This window comes from Teleopsis dalmanni, chromosome X (genome assembly GCF_002237135.1).
Source record: "Teleopsis dalmanni isolate 2A chromosome X, ASM223713v2, whole genome shotgun sequence".
In the NCBI taxonomy this organism is placed as follows: Eukaryota; Metazoa; Arthropoda; class Insecta; order Diptera; family Diopsidae; genus Teleopsis; species Teleopsis dalmanni.
The window spans coordinates 481,316-502,504 of record NC_051848.1 but is presented as its reverse complement, the minus strand read 5'-3'; the positions used below and the strand labels follow the sequence as shown (position 1 = coordinate 502,504).

General features: G+C 28.5%; 1 protein-coding gene and 1 long non-coding RNA gene across 2 annotated transcripts; both read left to right on the top strand.

Moving 5' to 3' along the window:
• Nucleotides 1–6,782: 6,782 nt before the first annotated feature.
• Nucleotides 6,783–7,583, top strand: LOC119687018. Its single transcript, XR_005253077.1, has 4 exons — nt 6,783–6,883; nt 6,932–7,124; nt 7,207–7,329; nt 7,511–7,583. It is a non-coding gene; the product is annotated as an uncharacterized LOC119687018 (long non-coding RNA).
• A 1,782-nt stretch (nt 7,584–9,365) lies between these two features.
• On the top strand, nt 9,366–11,621 carry LOC119687255. The gene is made up of 4 exons (XM_038101517.1): nt 9,366–9,640; nt 10,909–10,971; nt 11,100–11,207; nt 11,564–11,621. The coding sequence occupies exons 1-4, from the start codon at nt 9,426–9,428 to the stop codon at nt 11,619–11,621; spliced, it is 444 nt and encodes a 147-aa protein (XP_037957445.1). The 5' UTR covers nt 9,366–9,425.
• The last annotated feature ends 9,568 nt before the right edge of the window (nt 11,622–21,189 follow it).

Below are 21,189 nucleotides of genomic sequence, written 5' to 3'. Positions count from 1 at the left end.
TAAAAATCGGTAAAGCCATTTCGGAGGAGTACGGTAACTAACATTGTGACATGGAAATTTTATATATAAGACCGCAAACAGACATCGTTTGGCCTTGTGACTTATTGATGGTCTTTGTAAATGCCAATCAAATAGGAAATTGAACGCGTTTGAATTAAATTGGCTTGTCTGTGAGAATCATTGGAATTCGTGGCAATAAAACTTTTTCGTTTCGGAACTTGCCATTCAAAATGGTGGCTTCGATAATGTTTTTCATCAATTTTTTAATTACCAATCGCGTACTATTGCATAGCAGTGGTGGGTTCAAATTCCGAAGTAAAATAATCGGTGATCCAACTTTCAGTCGTAAAATGTGTGGTGGCATGCCTAGCAAATCCAGTGAGTTTAAAAACTCTGCTAGATAGTTTACAACTTCGTTGGTATCACAAACTGTATCGATCGATTTGTATGATATTAAGTCGCCCGGCAATGTCTGTTTTATCTTGAAATTTAATTCATCAACGTCCAGGTTTTTTTGCTGCTAATGGCTCTTTCTGCCAGCCACCCATGATTTATGTATTGTATGTGTACATCTGGAAATACGCGGTCAAGGAGAGCATTTTGAGAATCAACGATAGTGCAGAAATAGGGGGCAGTTTTATGAATTCAGTATTTTCATAGACAACAACTTTTCATATCATAGCAAGTTTTCTTTTTCAAAAATATAAAAAAATTTATGTCAAAAAAATAAAAAAATTTTTGTTAAAGCAATAAAGATATTTTTGCTGGATAGGGACACCCTAATCACTTAAGCAGTATGAAAAATAGATAGTAGCCGATTCCCAGACCTACTGAATACGCATATAAAATTTGGTAAAAATCGGTAAAGCTGTTTCGGAGGAGTACGGTAACTAACATTTTGACAATGTTAATTTTATATATAAGATATAGATCGATACACATATATATTAAAACGGAAATGGTCATTTAACAAATAAATAAATTTTTTGTTTTAATAAACTGCCAGAAAACAATCAATAAATTTGAAATTAAAATTTTTTTTGAGTTCATGTATAACAAGTTTTGAAAATGCATTTTCTGCTATTTAATAAATGACTTATTTTGCATATAACTTAACAGAAACGTGTAATCTAACAGCTTTTAGTTTTTAGTACCTTTATCATTTTTTATTATCTATGAATACATACATATATAATTTACGTTTTATTTTATTCTTTAATATGAACATATAAGTAATATAATTCTTTAGCGACCACATACATACATATACATTTTCATTTTATAAAAATAGTAGCATATATTATTATGAGTTTACATTGCACTTACTTGTATGCTTCTACTGCTAATAATCGTATGAACTTCACGATATACATATGTATGTATATTTAAAGACAAAAAAGATAAAAATGTATTTCTTCTTGAATTAACTTACGCAACATAAAGCAGTCGTTCCTTTTTATAAATATTTAATGTTGAGCTAGAATATTAAGTTAAGAATGGATGGTGTTTTTTGTTATTTTTGTTAAAATATTACTTTGTCAGTCCTAGTGCACAAAGGCAGTGACAACACATAAAATACATCTACAGATAACAGTAAAACATAATCTCAATAAAATATAAATGATCTAACCGTAATGTAACCAATTTATAACTTGGTTCGGGAATTTAAAACATTACAGTTGCAAATACATATGTAGGTACATATGTTGATTAATTTAAAACTTAAGGTTCGTAGCCAAAAAGCATATAAAAGGTAATTTTGTCGGAAAGCAGAAAACATTTACAATCTCACATTTACATATGTATCTCAATTGTTTCCTGTACTGTTGTAGTGTTGTACTTACTTCTTAGATAGTTAAATGCCTAGTTTGAGCATCTACCTCATTGAGTTACGCTTATACCTCATTTATGCACTTTGAATTTCTATTAACTTTTATAGCTAAATGTCCAGGTTTGGCAGCTATTTCCTTGTGCTACTCTTACATTAGTATGATCTTTCTTCCATATGTTTTATCATTTATCATTTATCATTTATCATTTACTGCAAAGAAAAAAAAATTCGATTGAGTTAATTTCAATAAAATAAAAAAATTCTAATTGTATTTAAAATTAAAATTTTTTTTTCCATCAGTTAGGTTGTATACTTAGGACACTATTATCTTTTACAGCATATATAATATTAGTTTTAAGTGTCAAATGTTTCTAACAGAGTTCCAATATTTTGTGATTTGTGTGTACATAGAGTATTTCGGGGACTGCCTACCTATTTAATCCTTTTAATTAATTTTTATGCTGTCTCTATATCAAACAAAGTAGCCATCTATGCTTTTGAGATGATTATTACAATAGATTAGTCAATATAGTAATAGTATACAAGAAAATCTTTGAACGCATTAATTGTATTTAAATATTTTCTGAAGTAAAAAAAAAATAAAAATTCTGTTTCAATATCAATACTTAAATAAAAACTTAAGTATCTATGTTGGTATCTTTGAATATAATTATCCTTGTTATTTTTAAATAAGTACAAACACATACATATAAAAATATTTTTTGTTAATAATTTCAATTAAATTTATTTTAGTTTAATTAGGTTTTTACAAAATTACTGCCTAGTAATTTGGTATTAGTAATTTACAATATTTATAATGGTTTAAAAATTATTAAAAGTAAAAATCAATATAAACAAAAAATTAATTAGTATATCCTAAAAGTAAATTAATAAAAAGTTATAATAATGACTATTAGTACATAAATTTTACTATATATTATTTCGTGTGTAATTGATATACATTTTTAAAGAATTTCATTTGCGTAATATTTTTATTATTATTGTTTATTATTTATATATGAAGTTGCATTTCAAATTAAACTGGCGATTTCAAAACTTCATACAACAACATAAGGTTCGATTCGAATTTTTTTTGTTAATTAAATACAATGATAACAGAAACACTTATATTTCATTTAATTATAAATGTATATAATATTTACAGAATGTTAGGACGTTACTTGAATAAAGATTATTGAATTTCGATTTTCGTATTTTATACAGTTCAAGACTCGTATTTCTGACTATATTTTTGTAAATATATGAAGCTTTCTCTTCAAAATACATACATATATTTTTAAAATTTAAAATAAAAATAACTGCTTATTCTTGTTTATTTTATATTACTGCAAAACTGTAGATTTGTTATTGCATGTTAAAGTATGTATTTGTGCGATTTCAATTTGATGTTCTCTGGGACTCGTTTAAGGGGTATTATTCAAACATTTGAAATATACTCTAAAGTCTGAATGGTTCACGTTTTTCGACTGGTGTAGTACCACGAGAAGTTCTGCGCATCGTTGAACTAAATGTTGGCTCAGGTGAACTCTTTCTTGGGGTTTGCATGCCTGATGGTGTTGAACTGCCACTTATATTTCGCCTGTAGGATCAAATGTTCAATATGTATTATTTTTTGAATTCAGTAAAAATAAAACTGTCAACATTGTAGTAAGTAAATAACGTAAAGTAATAAAAATAAAGTAATTTCGTTTAAAATACAATATGTAATTTCGGTTTTTTTTCACCCTTTACTTTTTTGTTATTAAGAACTTGAAATTCCTGTAATGTCCATAAAAAGAGAGCTTATAATTGTGAAGTATTCATTATATAACGATTATATCCCTCACTGCAAGAGATAATCGTAAGTAACGGATATTATCATAAAAAAAGGCAAGCAGTATAATTAAAATTATTTTTTATTCGTTTTAAAACTAAGCTCTAAATTTCATATTTAATTTGAGAATAACAAGTAAATAATTAAAAAAAAATATTATAAGCATCACTTATAAATAAATAAAAACAAACGTATTAAAATTTTGTAAACTGATCAACTTGGTTAAATACGTTATACGTTTACTTGATTTACCCTGAACTGCTTGGTTGATTAGTACTTTTCGATGCTGTAATACTTGTAGGTGAAGAATTCGATAAATGATCGATTGATGGCACTTTAATGGGAATCCTTGATTGCCGGCTTTTAATTATTTAATATTAAATATAAACATAAATGATTTGTATATTATGTTTAGAGTTTCAGAAAGAATGTTATTAAGTATTTTAAATAAATATCTTATAATAGTTACTTTAATGTTCTTAATTTATCTATATTTGAAGCCGAAACCTGTTAAAGCTGGTATACTGGATGATCTACTCATGCCTCCATTACTTTATATATTAATTGTTATCGTTGTTTTTATTTCTTATTTGTTAATAATTGCAATAAGTTGTTTAAGTGTCCATAAATATTAAATAAAAAAGTTAATCGGTATTAATTTTATAATATCAATAAATCAATCAATAAATTACTTTAAATAAGTAAAATACATTGATTTATAGTAGGAAGTATAATTAATGTCAACTGAACAAATTAAAAATATTGAAATAAATCATAGTGTATCTTGTAACAATCTTGTACTTAGAGTTATAACTTAGCACATAATTTTCTCACGAAAACTACTAAATTATATCACGAAAGTTATGTGTCGCAAGAACATACATATAAACAAATTATATTTTTGTTACGATTCATACTTTCTGTAAATTAAAAACACTAATAAATAATTATCTGTGCAATGTTAACTATGTGATTTATTTCCAAAAAAAAAAAAATAATAATAAAGATATAACGATTTTTTTTTGCAGGTTAACAGTTTGTCTCTCTACAAATCGAATTACATACCTTTTTGACAGAGTTTTATTTCAAAAAAAGGAAATAATATTTACAAGGAAATTAACTTTGAGTGCAAAAAAAAATGTAAAGAAACATTTTAATATAAAGGTTTTTGAACAGAACTGAATAACAACTGCTAAATTAAAAATAACTATTATATCACTAATTAATGCAATTGTTCTATATTTTATATGATTTTGTTTTAATATAACAGAGCAAGTAAATTTGGTAATGAAATTTGTCAAAAAATTGAGCTTCAAGTTTAAAGGATAGAAGTTTGACTAATAAAAAATATTGAATACTGATGATGGGTATAAATTACATACATAAAGAATATTGTTCAGTGTTCAATTCATTTTAGTTTATTTAATAATACTTAGAAGACACAGTTATTTTGCACACATAATTACTTTTGATTTCAGTTGTTATTTAACGTGCTAATATTCTACATTAGCGGTTTTACAAATAAAGTAAATATAACAAATACAACTTTTGTTTTATATATGTATGTACATAAATAGGGTATAAATAACATTACACAAATAAATAATATAAAAACACAATAAACATATAAAACATACATTAAAATATTATGCATTCAATAATTATTTAAAAACACAATAAACATATAAAAGAAACAATAAAAATATATTATTAATAAAATCCATCTTATTTAATGGATGACCCTGTGCGCTTCAAATCATGTTTGGTTTTGGTTTCTTCGTCTATGACTACAACCGTACGCACGCTATAACTGTAAACAGGACAAGAGAGGGAAGCAAGGGCTCAAGTAGGCAACTAACACGACGCCAATAATTAAATGCTTGAAAAATAAGAAGTAATAATTTCAAAGAATTTATGCACTGCATGTGCAGAAAATCAATCAAATATTTTGTGAAAAATATACAAAAACCAAACCATGCATCATCTTCAGAAATATTGCCTCACATACTCTTTCATACAAAATCATTTAGAGTGTGCAATAGAATGAAGAATATAAGAACAATTTAGTATTGATTATTTTTTGTTTTCTTTTGTTACATGCAAACGTTTTATTTTTATTACTATATAATTATTACTATATAATTATATATATTTATTATTATATAATAAAAATAACTGCATAACATGAAAACGTTTGCATTTATTTTAATACATAACCCTGTAAACTTCAAATCAATTTGCATTAGATTACAAACACAATAGGTTTTTACAAATTTTAAAGAAAACATGTACATATATCATATTAATGCACACCCATACACAGTTATTAGTATGCCTACGAATGGAGTCATAGCGGAAAAAAAACATAATTGTGATGAGCGGACAGAGAAATGGCACCAACCCATCTTCTCTTCTTCATTCTTATTGCACACTCTAAAAGATTTTGTATGAAAGAGTATGTGAGGCAATATTTCTGAAGATGATGCCTGGCTTTGTTTTTGTATATTTTTCACAAAATATTTGATTGGTTTTCTGCACATGCAGTGCATAAATTTGAAATTATTACTTCTTATTTTTCAAGCATTTAATTATTGGCGTCGTGTTAGTTGCCTACTTGAGCCCTTGCTTCCCTCTCTTGTCATGCTTACAATTATAGCGTGCGTACGGTTGTAGTCATAGACGAAAAAACCAAAACCAAACATGATTTGAATAATCTTTTGATGTAAACAAAGTCCCGCAAGCAGAGTGACAAAAAAATTTAACAAAACAAATTTCTAATTGTTGTTCGCATTGCAGTGAAATTTAATTAAAATAAATGCATAACATAAAAAATGCGTGTGCAATATTTTCCTTAAATTTGTTTATGCACGCCAACAAAAGAAATAGTTACTACAAATTTAACAAATTTTTGCTAGTAACAAAAAAATAATCAATACTAAATTGTTCTTATATTCTTCATTTTATATATTCTACTCTAAATGATTTTCTATGAAAGAGTATGTGAGGCAATATTTCTGAAAATGATGCATGGCTTTGTTTTTGTATATTTTTCCTAAAATATTTTCTAAAATATTTTTCCTGAAATATTCATATATACATATAGTATGTACATACATATATGAATCACAAAAAATCACGTTTGACTGATTTGTTTAGAAAAATGAATAAGGATAATAATGGTTGAATACCACGTGCCGAATTCATATATGGAATAATAAGTACGAGTATTTATATAATGTAGAATACCTATTATTTATTTTTTAAAGAATTTGACACTTCTCGAATGGAAATGGGTGCAGTGGCAGATCTTTTTGATCGTAATGGTGGAGACCCGATTGGCAAGAACGCAAACCAGCAACTGATTCAGATAAAATACATGATGAAGTTAAACGCCTTGTTATCCTTTGCACATGTCGACAAAAATTCCGCGTATTTCAAGTTGGCGAAGGGAAATATAGGGTTCGTAAAATACTAATTATCGGATCTTAAAGCTTAATACTCCATCTTCTTTTTAAAACAATATTATTTTTGTATAAAACAGTTTGGCGACTCGACTCTCAAAAATTACGTTTGGTGCGAATATTGCGTAGCACAGTTGTGGTTCGTGTAGGTGGCGGCTGGCTTGCACTTGATGAGTTCTTATAAAAAAATTTTCCTTGTCGCGGTAAGTAAATAGTTAAGAATTTTGTACTTTCTCATATTGAATAAATATAATTAAAATATTCATATGCTTATAATTAAAACATTTCTTTAGCGTAATATAACATTATTATTACATTTACATAACAAGCATAACATGCTTTCATAGTAAAATTGTACATTGTTCATTTCATAAATCATTTTAGCTGGTTTTAATGACTCGAGTGTTTTATTACAACTCTGCTCTACATAATCTATTTAATCATCCATACGTCAGTGAAAATACATATATATATTAAAACGGAAATGGTCATTTAACAAATAAATAAATTTTTTATTTTAATAAACTGCCAGAAAACAATCAATAAATTTGAAATTAAAATTTTTTTTGAGTTCATGTATAACAAGTTTTGAAAATGCATTTTCTGCTATTTAATAAATGACTTATTTTGCATATAACTTAATAGAAACGTGTAATCTAACAGCTTTTAGTTTTTAGTACCTTTACCATTTTTTATTATCTATGAATACATACATATATAATTTACGTTTTATTTTATTCTTTAATATGAACATATAAGTAATATAATTCTTTGGCGACCACATACATACATATACATTTTCATTTTATTAAAATAGTAGCATATATTATTATGAATTTACATTGCACTTACTTGTATGCTTCTACTGTTAATAATCGTATGAACTTCACGATATACATATGTATATTTAAAGACAAAAAAGATACATATGTATTTCTTCTTGAATTAACTTACGCAACATAAAGCAGTCGTTCCTTTTTATAAATATTTAATGTTGAGCTAGAATATTAAGTTAAGAATGGATGGTGTTTTTTGTTATTTTTGTTAAAATACTTTATAAATTTAATAATTTAATAATTAAAAAAGACATAAATTTAGGCATAATCTAATTACAGATAAAATTATATTATTTGCATACAACTTGTACGCACACACATTATTTACAATTTTGCATAACTATATTCATTGCACCAACAAGGAAATAATCCGTACATATTCCCTTAAAACGAAAACAAAAAGAAGAAATCCATACACGTTCGCTAATAGCAAAACCAAAGAATCTATAGTACAAAGAAGTGCCACGCTCATAGAAACGAAATACCCACTTTATTTTGCTGGTGGATTTATAATAAATCCACCCAACCTCATGCAACAATGTTCGATCGAGTCACAACTGGTATGATGTCCAGTTCAAACCTATATGTGAGTCGAGTAAGGGTGACAAAAGCCCGACTGCATTCGGATTCAATCATACATGCAACCCTCTGTATTACATTATACGCATGTTTGTATGTTTGTTCGCTGTAAAATGTTCAAACGATCAAACAGCATTTCAGTGACGAAGTCAAAATTGTGTACGTTTGATAACTTTTTGAATTTGATAGCATATGAAACAAAATTACCTGTTTGATATTGTTATGAATTGTAGTGTAAAAACACATTACAAATTTATTTATGTCTCAAATCTGATTTTTTCCTTTTTCTGACTTTTCCAATTTTAACATTTCAATCCTTTGTAAATAGCATTCATGCGCTTTCTCAAACCAGGAAGCATTATTAGTGGTTGCTTTCTATTACTCTTTACTCCTATGATATGGGCCTTTCCAGTACAAAAAGATAAAGCAACAAAGTATATCGAAAAATTATTTGAGGGATTTCTTTACCATTCACTTCGTTACTAATCCATCTATATTAATTAAATAGACAAATAAAAACAAGAAAGGTAAAAGAAACAGGCGTAGAAAAACAATTGTGGGTTGCAATGAGTTTGAACTGAACATCATACCAGTTGTTCGATCGAACATTGTTGCATGAGGTTGGGTGGATTTATTATAAATCCACCAGCAAAATAAAGTGGGTATTTCGTTTCTATGAGCGTGGCACTTCTTTGTACTATAGATTCTTTGGCAAAACACAAGCATCTAACGCATAAGCAAGAACGTTGCATATATTCAAAAGTATAATAGTCAAAAATGTAAAATCGACTATTAGCAAGCAATCAAAATGAAACCAGTTTGCGTTTTTTGCTGTTGCTAATTCATATTCTTATTTCATTTTCCTATGCAATGCGTTAGCAATTATGCAAGCAATGCAATTAGCAACAGCCATTCAAACCCTGGAGACAACACCATCACGTATTCCTCAACGGAAACGAATTGTTTCAGATACAGTTTCTGCAACAGGTACAACACCTAGACCTTCACGGCTGTCGGTAACAACATCATCACGTACTAATGGCACTACTACAGCGACTAGGAAAACAGCTTCTGATTCCGCAAGTCCAGCTCCTGCAAGGTAAATATAAATAGTTATTTAAAAATAGAATAAAAATAAAAATAAAAATAAAATAGTTACTTAATTTGCTTATTATAGACCTATAACATTTTGTCCACTTTTTTACGTAGTATTATTATTTATAACATTGTATACAAAAATTGTATCATTTATGTTATTGTTTTATTTATACATATATGGAGTGTTTCCTAACTTAATGACACAATGACAATAGATAATTCCTTAATTCAAAAATTAAAAACAAAAGCTTGGAGAGATAATAATATAATAATAAAAATTATTCTCTGGGATTCTTTGTATTTAATTAGCACTCTGTTTCTCGGTTAGCACTGAAAACGAGTATTCCTGCCATACAATTCGTTTACTAATTGGACTAATAAATCTAGTCTTGCACTTACGTCATATAGATTGGAAACACACTCAAAACTCGAAGCTCAATTTCTTAACAAATTTCATTACCAAATTTGCTCTGTTGCTCTGTTGTATTAAAACAAAATCATATAAAATATAGAATAATTGAATTAATTAATGATATAATAGTTATTTTTAATTTTGCAGTTGTTATTCAGTTCTGTTCAAAAATCTTTCTATTAAATTGTTTCTTTACATTTTCTTTTTGCACTTAAAGTTAGTTTCTATGTAAATATTATTTCTTTTTTTTGAAATGAAAACTCTATCAAATAGGTATGTATGTAATTCGATTTGTAGAGAGACAAACTGTTAACCTGCAAAAAAAATCGTTATATCTTTATTATTACTATTTTTTTTGGAAATAAATCACATAGTTAACATTGCACAGATAATTATTTATTAGTATGTTTTTATTTTACAGAAAGTATGATTCGTGACAATAATATAATTTGTTTATATGTATGTTCTTGCGACACATAACTTTCGTGATATAATTTAGTGGTTTTCGTGAGAAAATTATGTGCTAAGGTTTAACTCTAAGTACAAGATTGTTACAAGACACACTATGATTTATTTCAATATTTTTAATTTATTCATTTGACATTAATTATACTTCCTAATATAAATCAATGTATTTTACTTATTTAAAGTTATTTATTGATTGATTTATTGGTTTTATAAAACTAAAACCCATTAACTTTTTTATTTAATAATTCTGAACATGAACTCTCCACATCTATCATCCTCAAAACTAATAACTAATTGGCATTCAACATAATGATTTTAACACTTAAACAACTTATTGCAATAATTAACAAATAACAAATAAAAACAATGATAACAATTAATATATAAAGTAATGGAGGCATGAGTAGATCATCCAGTATACCAGCTTTAACAGGTTTCGGCTTCAAATATAGGTAAATTAAGAACATTAAAGTAACTATTATAAGATATTTATTTAAAATACTTAATTACATTCTTTCTAAAACTCTAAACATAATATACAAATCATTTATGTTTATATTTGATATAAAATAATTAAAAGCCGGCAATCAAGGATTCAAACTGTACGCAGACTTTGTGGGGCCTATTTTTACATGCAGGCACACTTTTATCCCGTTATCTCTGGAATGAATAGTCGAATACAATTTTTGTCTTTTTCTATTTAAACTTAAATATTCAAAGAATAAATATATGTATGTAAAAATTTTAATTAAAAATATTTATTTATGTTGCGTTTCTTTATCACATATCAAAATTCGTAAGGTGTACGCAGAGTTTATTGGCTATGTGTATATACAGTGGCTCACAGCTTATTTGATGCAAGCAAAAATTTTTTGAAAAATGTTGTTTATTTCAAAATATTTTGCAAAATTAAAAAAACAAAGTATGCAGAGTTATTGTTTATAGTGTGTTTATTCATTTTAAAAAAAAAAAAACCCAAAAATCTTCTTCCATTCCTTAGTAATGCATCAAAAACCAAAACCAAATGAAAAATTCATGTCACAGCTTAAATGATGCAGTTAAGAATACCGTTATTTTTGTCGCCAGATTACACAGAAATTAAAATATTTTTATTCTGCGATCATTTGTAATCTAGTTTTTGAGCGAAAATATTATAAAAATTAAAGTGAGTGCATTTTGTTAACCATGGGACGGCGCACATCAATTGAAAAGCGTGAGTTAGTGTTGGAGTACTTTAAAAAGGGAATTCCCCAGCGTAAAATTGGTGAAATGGTAAATATAAGCTCTTCAACAGTTCAACACATAATTGAACGCTTCGTACATGAAAATCGCATAGAAAATAAGGGACGAAAGGCTCCCAATAAAATTTTTACAGAAAAAGAATCGAGGTATTTGGTAAACCAAACTCGAAAAAATCCAACAATTAGCGCTCCAAAGTTGACAGACATGGCCAAAATAGATTTTGGAAAAATTTGTCATCCTGAAACCGTCCGCAGAATATTGAGAGAATCAAATTTCAATGGAAGAATAGCTGTAAAGAAACCTTTCGTATGTGCAAAAAATAGAATTAAAAGGTTGCAGTTTGCACGAGAGCATTTAAATAAGAGTCCAGCATTTTGGCGAAATGTACTTTTTGCAGACGAAGTCAAAATAAACTTATTTGGATCAGATGGAAGATCTTATGTACGGCGCGAAGTCAATTCTGAGCTCAAACCACAAAATTTACGTGCTACCGTAAAACACGGAGGTGGTAATGTTATGGTTTGGGCATGTATGTCATCAAATGGAGTAGGAAATTTGGTCTTCATCGAAGAATCTATGAATAAAAATATTTACTTAAAGCTTCTTCAAGAAAATTTGATTCAAAGTGCAACGAAATTGCAGATTGCAGATGATTTTCGCTTTTACCAAGACAACGACCCTAAGCACAAGTCAGCATTAGTACAAACGTGGTTGATATGGCAATGTCCACACATTGTCCAAACTCCTGCACAATCACCAGACTTGAACGTTATTGAAAATTTGTGGTCCGTTTTGAAGACAAATATCAGAAAACATGACATCCGCAACAAATTTGACTTAAGAAACGCTTTACAGCAAGAGTGGAGTAAAATTAGTCCAGATTATACCAAAAAACTGGTTGATTCCATGCCAAAAAGGCTTCATGCTGTTATTACTAATAAGGGATATCCAACAAAGTACTAAGTACTTAGAATTAGTCCGGAAGTTTGTAAAAATATTAGTTTTTTTGATGTTGCATCATTTAAGCTGTGACATGAATTTTTCATTTGGTTTTGGTTTTTGATGCATTACTAAGGAATGGAAGAAGATTTTTGGGTTTTTTTTTTCTTAAAATGAATAAACACACTATAAACAATAACTCTGCATACTTTGTTTTTTTAATTTTGCAAAATATTTTGAAATAAACAACATTTTTCAAAAAATATTTGCTTGCATCAAATAAGCTGTGAGCCACTGTATATACATATGAATATATGTTTTCTTCAATTTAAATAAAAATTTAGAAGAATAACAACTCCAAAATAAAATTTTTAATCATAATTGATAACAACAGCAGACCATACCTATGCATCAATTTGGATTCAGGTGTAATCACTCGACCATTGATCAAGTCCACAGAATCACAAACGTAATCGAAACTGCCCTTAAGGAAAAGAAAGTATGTTCAGCAGTATTCTTAGACGTATCCCAGGCTTTCGACAAAGTTTGGCATACAGGTCTACTAACAAAAATAAGAGACATTTTTCCGTTGGAGTATTTCGATATGGTTTCTTCTTATTTGACCAATCGTTACTTCTGTGTTAAGCATGGAAACGATTACAGTGAACTCCAAAAAATCAACGCTGGGGTACCCCAAGGCAGTGTACTTGGTCCTTTGTTATATTTAATATACACACATGATTTGCCAACGAGCTCAGCGACGTTTACAGCGACGTTCGCTGACGATACAGCTGTTCTAGCGATTGGAGATGATGAACTAAAAGCAGCCAGGCGTCTGCAGTCTTCTGTCAATGACATTATCGCTTGGGCTGAAAAGTGGAAAATAAAACTTAACCACTATAAATCAGTTCACGTCAACTTTACAAACCGAAATATCAGATTTATGCCCCTCTACATTGATGGAATACAAATTCCACATTCTAATACGGCTAAGTACCTCGGTATGACATTGGATGTAAAGCTGAGATGGAATGAACATGTAAAAAAAAGAGAGATGAACTGAATATAAAATACAGATCAATCAAATGGCTTATTGGAAAGAAGTCGAAACTGTCACTTCATAACAAGCTTTTAATTTACAAACAAATATTGAAACCAATTTGGACATATGGTATTCAGCTCTGGGGATACGCTAGCAGCACACATGTTGAAATCATACAAAAATTCCAAAACGTTATATTAAGGGGTGTGGCAAATGCACCATGGTACGTTAGGAACTCTGATCTGCATCGTGATCTAGGGATAAATACGGTGGTGGAAGAAATACAGCGAAATGCAAGAATGCACCTGCAGCGACTGTACTCTCATCCGAATGATGAAGCTAACGAACTGGCGTCAATAGAGCCAACACGTCGCCTTAAGCGTCTAAAACCTTGTGATCTTTGGTCGCAACCTGTCCGAAATGCGTGATAAATGAACTTGCGTCATTTTTGATTAAATTCTTTATAATTGTTGATTAAAATTGTTTGTTAGCTTATTATATTGTTAGCTAGTTACTCTTATAAAAATTTATTTAATCAAATAAAATCAATTTATATATAAAAAAAAAAAAAATAATTGATAATTTAGTTTTTATATTTTTTACCGGGCTTAGGTCGTTTATTTAACACATTAATTTATAAAAATGTTTTTTAAATAAAATAAAACATTTCACTTTTTAAACTGTGTTAAATATTTATTTATATTTTAATACAAAATTATTTATATCACAAATATTTCGAACTACTTCGTAGACCATCTTCAATGTATAATAACAATAACAAAGAAATAAATAGTGGCGTCGGCAATGTCGGCGACTGTCGCAAAAAGTTGTACGTAATATGTTATACATATTACTTAAAACTTTCCTACAAATATCATTTGTATTCAGAAATGTAAACATATATATATATTGTTATGTAGGCATGTGAGGGAATAGAATATTTGATCCAATAAGAATGAAGTAAATGTTACAGACAGTACCTCGAACTTCCCGCGATGTCCATAAAAAAATCAGCCAATGTCTCTACCTGTGGTGTTGTTTTTTTTGGTTAGGTGGTCGAGCAAGTGACCATTCGACCCCGCACCTGTTCATTTCATATTGTTTGTTTTAAAAACATTTTTTTTTTTTACATTTTTAAACATTTTTTACTGATATCACTTAATTTTGTTTCTTTACAATTTATTCATGTGCATTGCTCGCACATTCAAAATAATATATAAAAATCGTGTAAAAGCTTTTGTTTCGTTTTGTTTTGATCGATATGATTGAGGCGAATTAGGTTGAAAGCTCCAGTAAAGTTACACTTACACTGATACACTTAAGACAAATTTTAACTTTATTGGAAGGAAAAAATAAAGTAAGCTTTCTTAGAGGTCATCACCCTCAAACAAATAAATAAACACAAAACAAAACCAACTAGGAGAGCGGTGAAAACTTTTCAAGGGCAGTCTACGGTAACCAAAGAGTTAACAGGATCACTAACGTGGCAGGAGGATTGTTCAGTTAGACAAATTGACTATAAAAGAGCCAGCGGAGGCTTGATTCGGTCTCTTGTATTTTGGTGTTTTCTAAGAACGGCAAGTGGGACATATCAGTTCACGTTCGTTATTAAAAGTCGACAAAAGAAAATTTTTTTTTAAATTTAATTTATGAAAAGTGAACAAAGTTTCCAAATTAATTAAAAATTGTTTTTAAACTTGACTAAAGTGAATAAAAATCCAAAAATTAATTAAAAATTTTTTTTATTAAATGTTGATTAAAGTGAACAAAGATTCAAAGTTAATGATAAATTTTATTCAACGTTGATAAAATTGAATAAAAATGCAAAATTGATTATAATTTGTATTAAATTTTATGAAAAGTGCATAAAAACGCAAAATTTTAACAAGAATTTGTTTTATTATTAAATTTTTTAAAAAGTGCATAAAAACGCAAAATTTTAACAAAAATTTGTTTTATTATTAAATTTTATAAAAAGTGCATAAAAACGCAAAATTTTAACAAGAATTTGTTTTATTATTAAATTTTATTAAAAGTACATAAAAACGCAGAATTTTTAACAAGAATTTGTTTTTATTATTAAATTTTATTAAAAGTGCACCAATTCATTAAAAATCTTAGTATAAGGTATAAAAAGTGAACTAAATTCGGAAATAGCTAAATATTTAACAAAAATTGTTTAAATTTAATGAAAGTTACTAAAGTTCAAGAATAGATAAATTTTTATCAAAAAAAAAATTATGTAAAATTAATAAAAGTATGAATTGAAAGATAGAAAAGAATTTTTTTTTTAAGAAGAAGAAGAAAAAGTGCTATAACTGATCATAAGAATTACCGGCAATCAATAAGGACCACAGAAAAAAAAAAAAAATCAATAAAAATTAATCTAAATTTGAATTCCGCGGCAAAAATAAAAAGAAAAAAAAAATCATCATACTCAATATCTAACGGACGTAAAAGGAAACAACGGGAACTGAAGGACAGTAACGGCAACTGGATCCACCGTTAGGATACAACGGTGGCCAGGTATTCCAGCTATTAAGGATACAATTTGAATAAAAGAAAAGAATAAAAAAAAAAAAACTTTAAAGCTTTAACTGCATAATTTCAATTATTTTTTTTATTAAATTTATTTGATAGTTATTATTAATCTTATATTAAATTAGAAAAGAAAAAAAAAGATATATATTTTATTTGGTTGTTTTATCATTTACAAGAAGAAAACTGTTTTGAATGACTTGATAACTATAATTTTTTTTTGGGTCAATCTGTAATATCAAAAAAATATCAACATATCAGAAAAGAAAAAAAAAATCCGTTACAACCACTGATGTATAAATATTTATTTCTTTGTTTATTTGTTTGGGATTTTGAATTTATAGCTAGGTCAGCGGTGGCTGGATTGACGTCATTTCTGCGGCTGCAAGGTAAGCTATGAGAACAAATAGCAAACGTAAGGAGACAACTAATTTTCTCAGTTAAAAACTGAATGTTTTATAATTGAATATTTTTTTTTTGGTTTCATGTTTATTATCAATACTACAATTTTTTTTTTCTCTTTTCTATTCTTTTGTTGGTGTTTTGTTGGTTAGGGAAGTTTTTTTATATATACACCAATTGTCACCATAATAAGTATAACAAAGAAAAAAAATAGTTTTTGAGAAAGGAATGAATAAAAACCTGGTAATCACAGTAGGTTTATTATATTATTTTTGATAAAAATATATATATATATTGAATACATTAGTGAATAATGTAAATATTTATACATGCGTAAATATTTAGTAAAATTTTATTAGAGAAATATGTATATATGAAATTTTTTGTAAATATCTATATACATATGTATATGAAACATTGTAAATATCTATATAGGAAATATTGTAAATATCCATATATGAAATAACGTAAATATCTACAGTGGCTCACAGCTTATTTGATGCAAGCAAAAATTTTTTGAAAAATATTGTTTATTTCAAAATATTTTGCAAAATTAAAAAAACAAAGTATGCAGAGTTATTGTTTATAGTGTGTTTATTCATTTTAAAAAAAAAACCCAAAAATCTTCTTCCATTCCTTAGTAATGCATCAAAAACCAAAACCAAATGAAAAATTCATGTCACAGCTTAAATGATGCAACATCAAAAAAACTAATATTTTTACAAACTTCCGGACTAATTCTAAGTACTTAGTACTTTGTTGGATATCCCTTATTAGTAATAACAGCATGAAGCCTTTTTGGCATGGAATCAACCAGTTTTTTGGAATAATCTGGACTAATTTTACTCCACTCTTGCTGTAAAGCGTTTCTTAAGTCAAATTTGTTGCGGATGTCATGTTTTCTGATATTTGTCTTCAAAACGGACCACAAATTTTCAATAACGTTCAAGTCTGGTGATTGTGCAGGAGTTTGGACAATGTGTGGACATTGCCATATCAACCACGTTTGTACTAATGCTGACTTGTGCTTAGGGTCGTTGTCTTGGTAAAAGCGAAAATCATCTGCAATCTGCAATTTCGTTGCACTTTGAATCAAATTTTCTTGAAGAAGCTTTAAGTAAATATTTTTATTCCTAGATTCTTCGATGGAGACCAAATTTCCTACTCCATTTGATGACATACATGCCCAAACCATAACATTACCACCTCCGTGTTTTACGGTAGCACGTAATTTTGTGGTTTGAGCTCAGAATTGACTTCGCGCCATACATAAGATCTTCCATCTGATCCAAATAAGTTTATTTTGACTTCGTCTGCAAAAAGTACATTTCGCCAAAATGCTGGACTCTTATTTAAATGCTCTCGTGCAAACTGCAATCTTTTAATTCTATTTTTTGCACTTACGAAAGGTTTGTTTACAGCTATTCTTCCATTGAAATTTGATTCTCACAATATTCTGCGGACGGTTTCAGGATGATAAATTTTTCCAAAATCTATTTTGGCCATGTCTGTCAACTTTGGAGCGCTAATTGTTGGATTTTTTCGAATTTGGTTTACCAAATACCTCGATTCTTTTTCTGTAAAAATTTTATTGGGAGCCTTTCGTCCCATATTTTCTATGCGATTTTCATGTACGAAGCGTTTAATTATGTGTTAAACTGTTGAAGAGCTTATATTTACCATTTCACCAATTTTACGCTGGGGAATTCCCTTTTTAAAGTACTCCAACACTAACTCACGCTTTTCAATTGATGTGCGCCGTCCCATGGTTAACAAAATGCACTCACTTTAATTTTTATAATATTTTCGCTCAAAAACTAGATTACAAATAATCGCAGAATAAAAATATTTTAATTTCTGTGTAATCTGGCGACAAAAATAACGGTATTCTTAACTGCATCATTTAAGCTGTGACATGAATTTTTCATTTGGTTTTGGTTTTTGATGCATTACTAAGGAATGGAAGAAGATTTTTGGGGTTTTTTTTTTTAAATGAATAAACACACTATAAACAATAACTCTGCATACTTTGTTTTTTTAATTTTGCAAAATATTTTGAAATAAACAACATTTTTCAAAAAATTTTTGCTTGCATCAAATAAGCTGTGAGCCACTGTATATATGAGGAAATATTTGGTAAAATTTTTATTACTAATTTGAAATTATATTATAAACGTCATAAAACAATTTCTGTATTTATAGTCTTATATATATAATTCTTCTGTACGTGTGTTGACAGTGAACTCCTCCTAAACGGCTGAACCGATTATGATGAAATTTTTTGTGTGTGTTCAAGTGGATTCAAGGAAGGTTTAGATTCACAATTTGGCCCACTGGGTAATGTCTTTTTAATTAATTTTTTATTTTTTGGTATCCATATACTTTTATATTAGAAATTTGAAATTTATTCATGCTTACTTTGATTTGTTTAAAAAGTTTAAAATCTCTAAAATTAATCGTAAAACTGCCGTTGCATAGCTTAAGTGTATTTAAATTCCGCATTATAAATCGTTTGGTAACCGATCTATTAAACAATGATATGCAGCGCGAATTTCAGTATAGCTCTGAAGATTTGGTTGAATTTGTTACAAGAAGCGAACAAATCTTAACGCACCAACAAAAGGTCATTTATGATCGGGTTTCGAACGCAATTGCGGCAAAAGAAGGCGGCTTTTTTTCTTGGATGCACCAGGTGGAACTGGAAAAACTTTCTTAATTTCAGTCATTCTTGCAAAGGTTAGAATGCAAGGAAATATCGCTTTAGCACTTGCATCATCTGAAATCGTTGCGACATTGTTAGATGGTAGTAGAACAGCCCATTCGGCACTAAAGTTGCCACTAAACATACATTCATGTGAAAATGGGGTATGCAATATTAAAAAACATTTAAATATGGCTCAAGTACTTCAAAAATGTCACATCATTGTTTGGGATGAATGCACAATGTCACATAAATATTCATTGGAAGCATTAAATGAACACTTAAAGATTTAAATGCCAACTATAGACTTTTTGGAGGCGCTTTAATTGAAAATCAATGCTTGCCTAAAATCATCCATTTTATGGCGAAGTGTTCATATATTGCGACTTACCGAAAACATGCGTGTTGGACTACAGAGCGATTTAGCTGCAGAACTGTTTGCCAAACAATTGCTGGATATTGGTAACGGAAACGTAAGTCTTCATGAAAATACGCACTTTATTAAATTGCCAGAAAATGTTTATAAAATTGTTAATTCGGAAGAGGAGTTAATAGAAAACGTATTTCCTAACATATATCAAAATTATCAGAACCATCAATGGCTTCAAAGTAGAGCGATTCTGGCTGCCAAGAACTTAGATGTCGATGAAATCAATTTCAAAATTCAAGCTAAGCTTTCTGATCTGTATATATACGTACAAAATGGCCTAACAAAAAATATTGTTCATGATTTAGCTTTAAGTTAACATTATAGCCCATAATAAAACTGTTAATATAATATTAAAAAAAACCTTTTTTCATGTAAAATGTAGTGCTTATAAGGATTTGAAGTAACATGAAAATATTTGTAACATAAGTAATGCATGTGGACTTTTTGTAGTTCAAAAGAAAAAATCAATTCAAAATAATTTTAGCATTAAAATGCTAAAGGATAAGTTGAATAACAACAAATATTATAACTCAGCTGAGCCAGGAAAATTAATTGCAAGGGGAAACAACGTGCGCCGGGTCAGCTAGTATACAATAAAAAAAAAAAAAAAGTTACAAGAATATATTTTTTTTATTTATTATTATTTTGTTTATAACTTCATTATGAGATTTTGTTGAATCTATACAAAGGGGTGGTGTTAGTGCGGCGTTCCAATCATTTTTCCTAAGACAGGGATTCCTTAAAAAGAAATTGTATTCACCTATTTTCACGTGATTTTAAAAATGAAACGTTTTACGAACAGCACTCAAGCATTACCGGATGTATTACCAGTGTTTCCCACATTCAAAGAAACCATGGCGATATAAGCTGGTGCTGTTAAGAACATCGACTGGGGAGTGGAAGAGTCCATCATGACTGAAATGAAAGCGGTAGGGTTGCCCAGAGGTAGGACCAGCGACCTAGGTGCAAGCCTGGCGTATACCGAACTTCCTAAGGCAGCTGCAGTAGTAGTGACCATCAAGGGCAAGACTCTCCCCATATTATTCGATGAGGATTTTTTTAAATTTAAGAAACCCAAATAAATAATAATAGCTTTAGTTATATATTTTTTTTTTTTTTGCGTGGAAATATTGAAGTAATTTAGGTCAAGTAGAATGAATTAGATAAATAATAGTTTTTTTTGTTTTTAAGCATTGAAATAATTAATGAAGTTAGATTATTATGTGAATATCATACTTATTATTTGAATATTATTATATGAATATAAATAAATGTATAAATGAAATATTAATGGATTATAGATAGATTTGGTTAGTTAGGATACGAACTAAAAAACATGGCACGAATTTTTTTTGTTGTTGTCTGCAGCGATTCCT

Coding starts and splice junctions, on each gene's coding strand:
- LOC119687255 (XM_038101517.1), top strand. CDS start 9,426: ATGCAAGCAATGCAATTAGCAACAGCCATTCAAACCCTGGAGACAACA. Junction 9,641..10,908: donor GCAAGTCCAGCTCCTGCAAG/GTAAATATAAAT, acceptor TAATATATAAAG/TAATGGAGGCATGAGTAGAT. Junction 10,972..11,099: donor GGTTTCGGCTTCAAATATAG/GTAAATTAAGAA, acceptor AATAATTAAAAG/CCGGCAATCAAGGATTCAAA.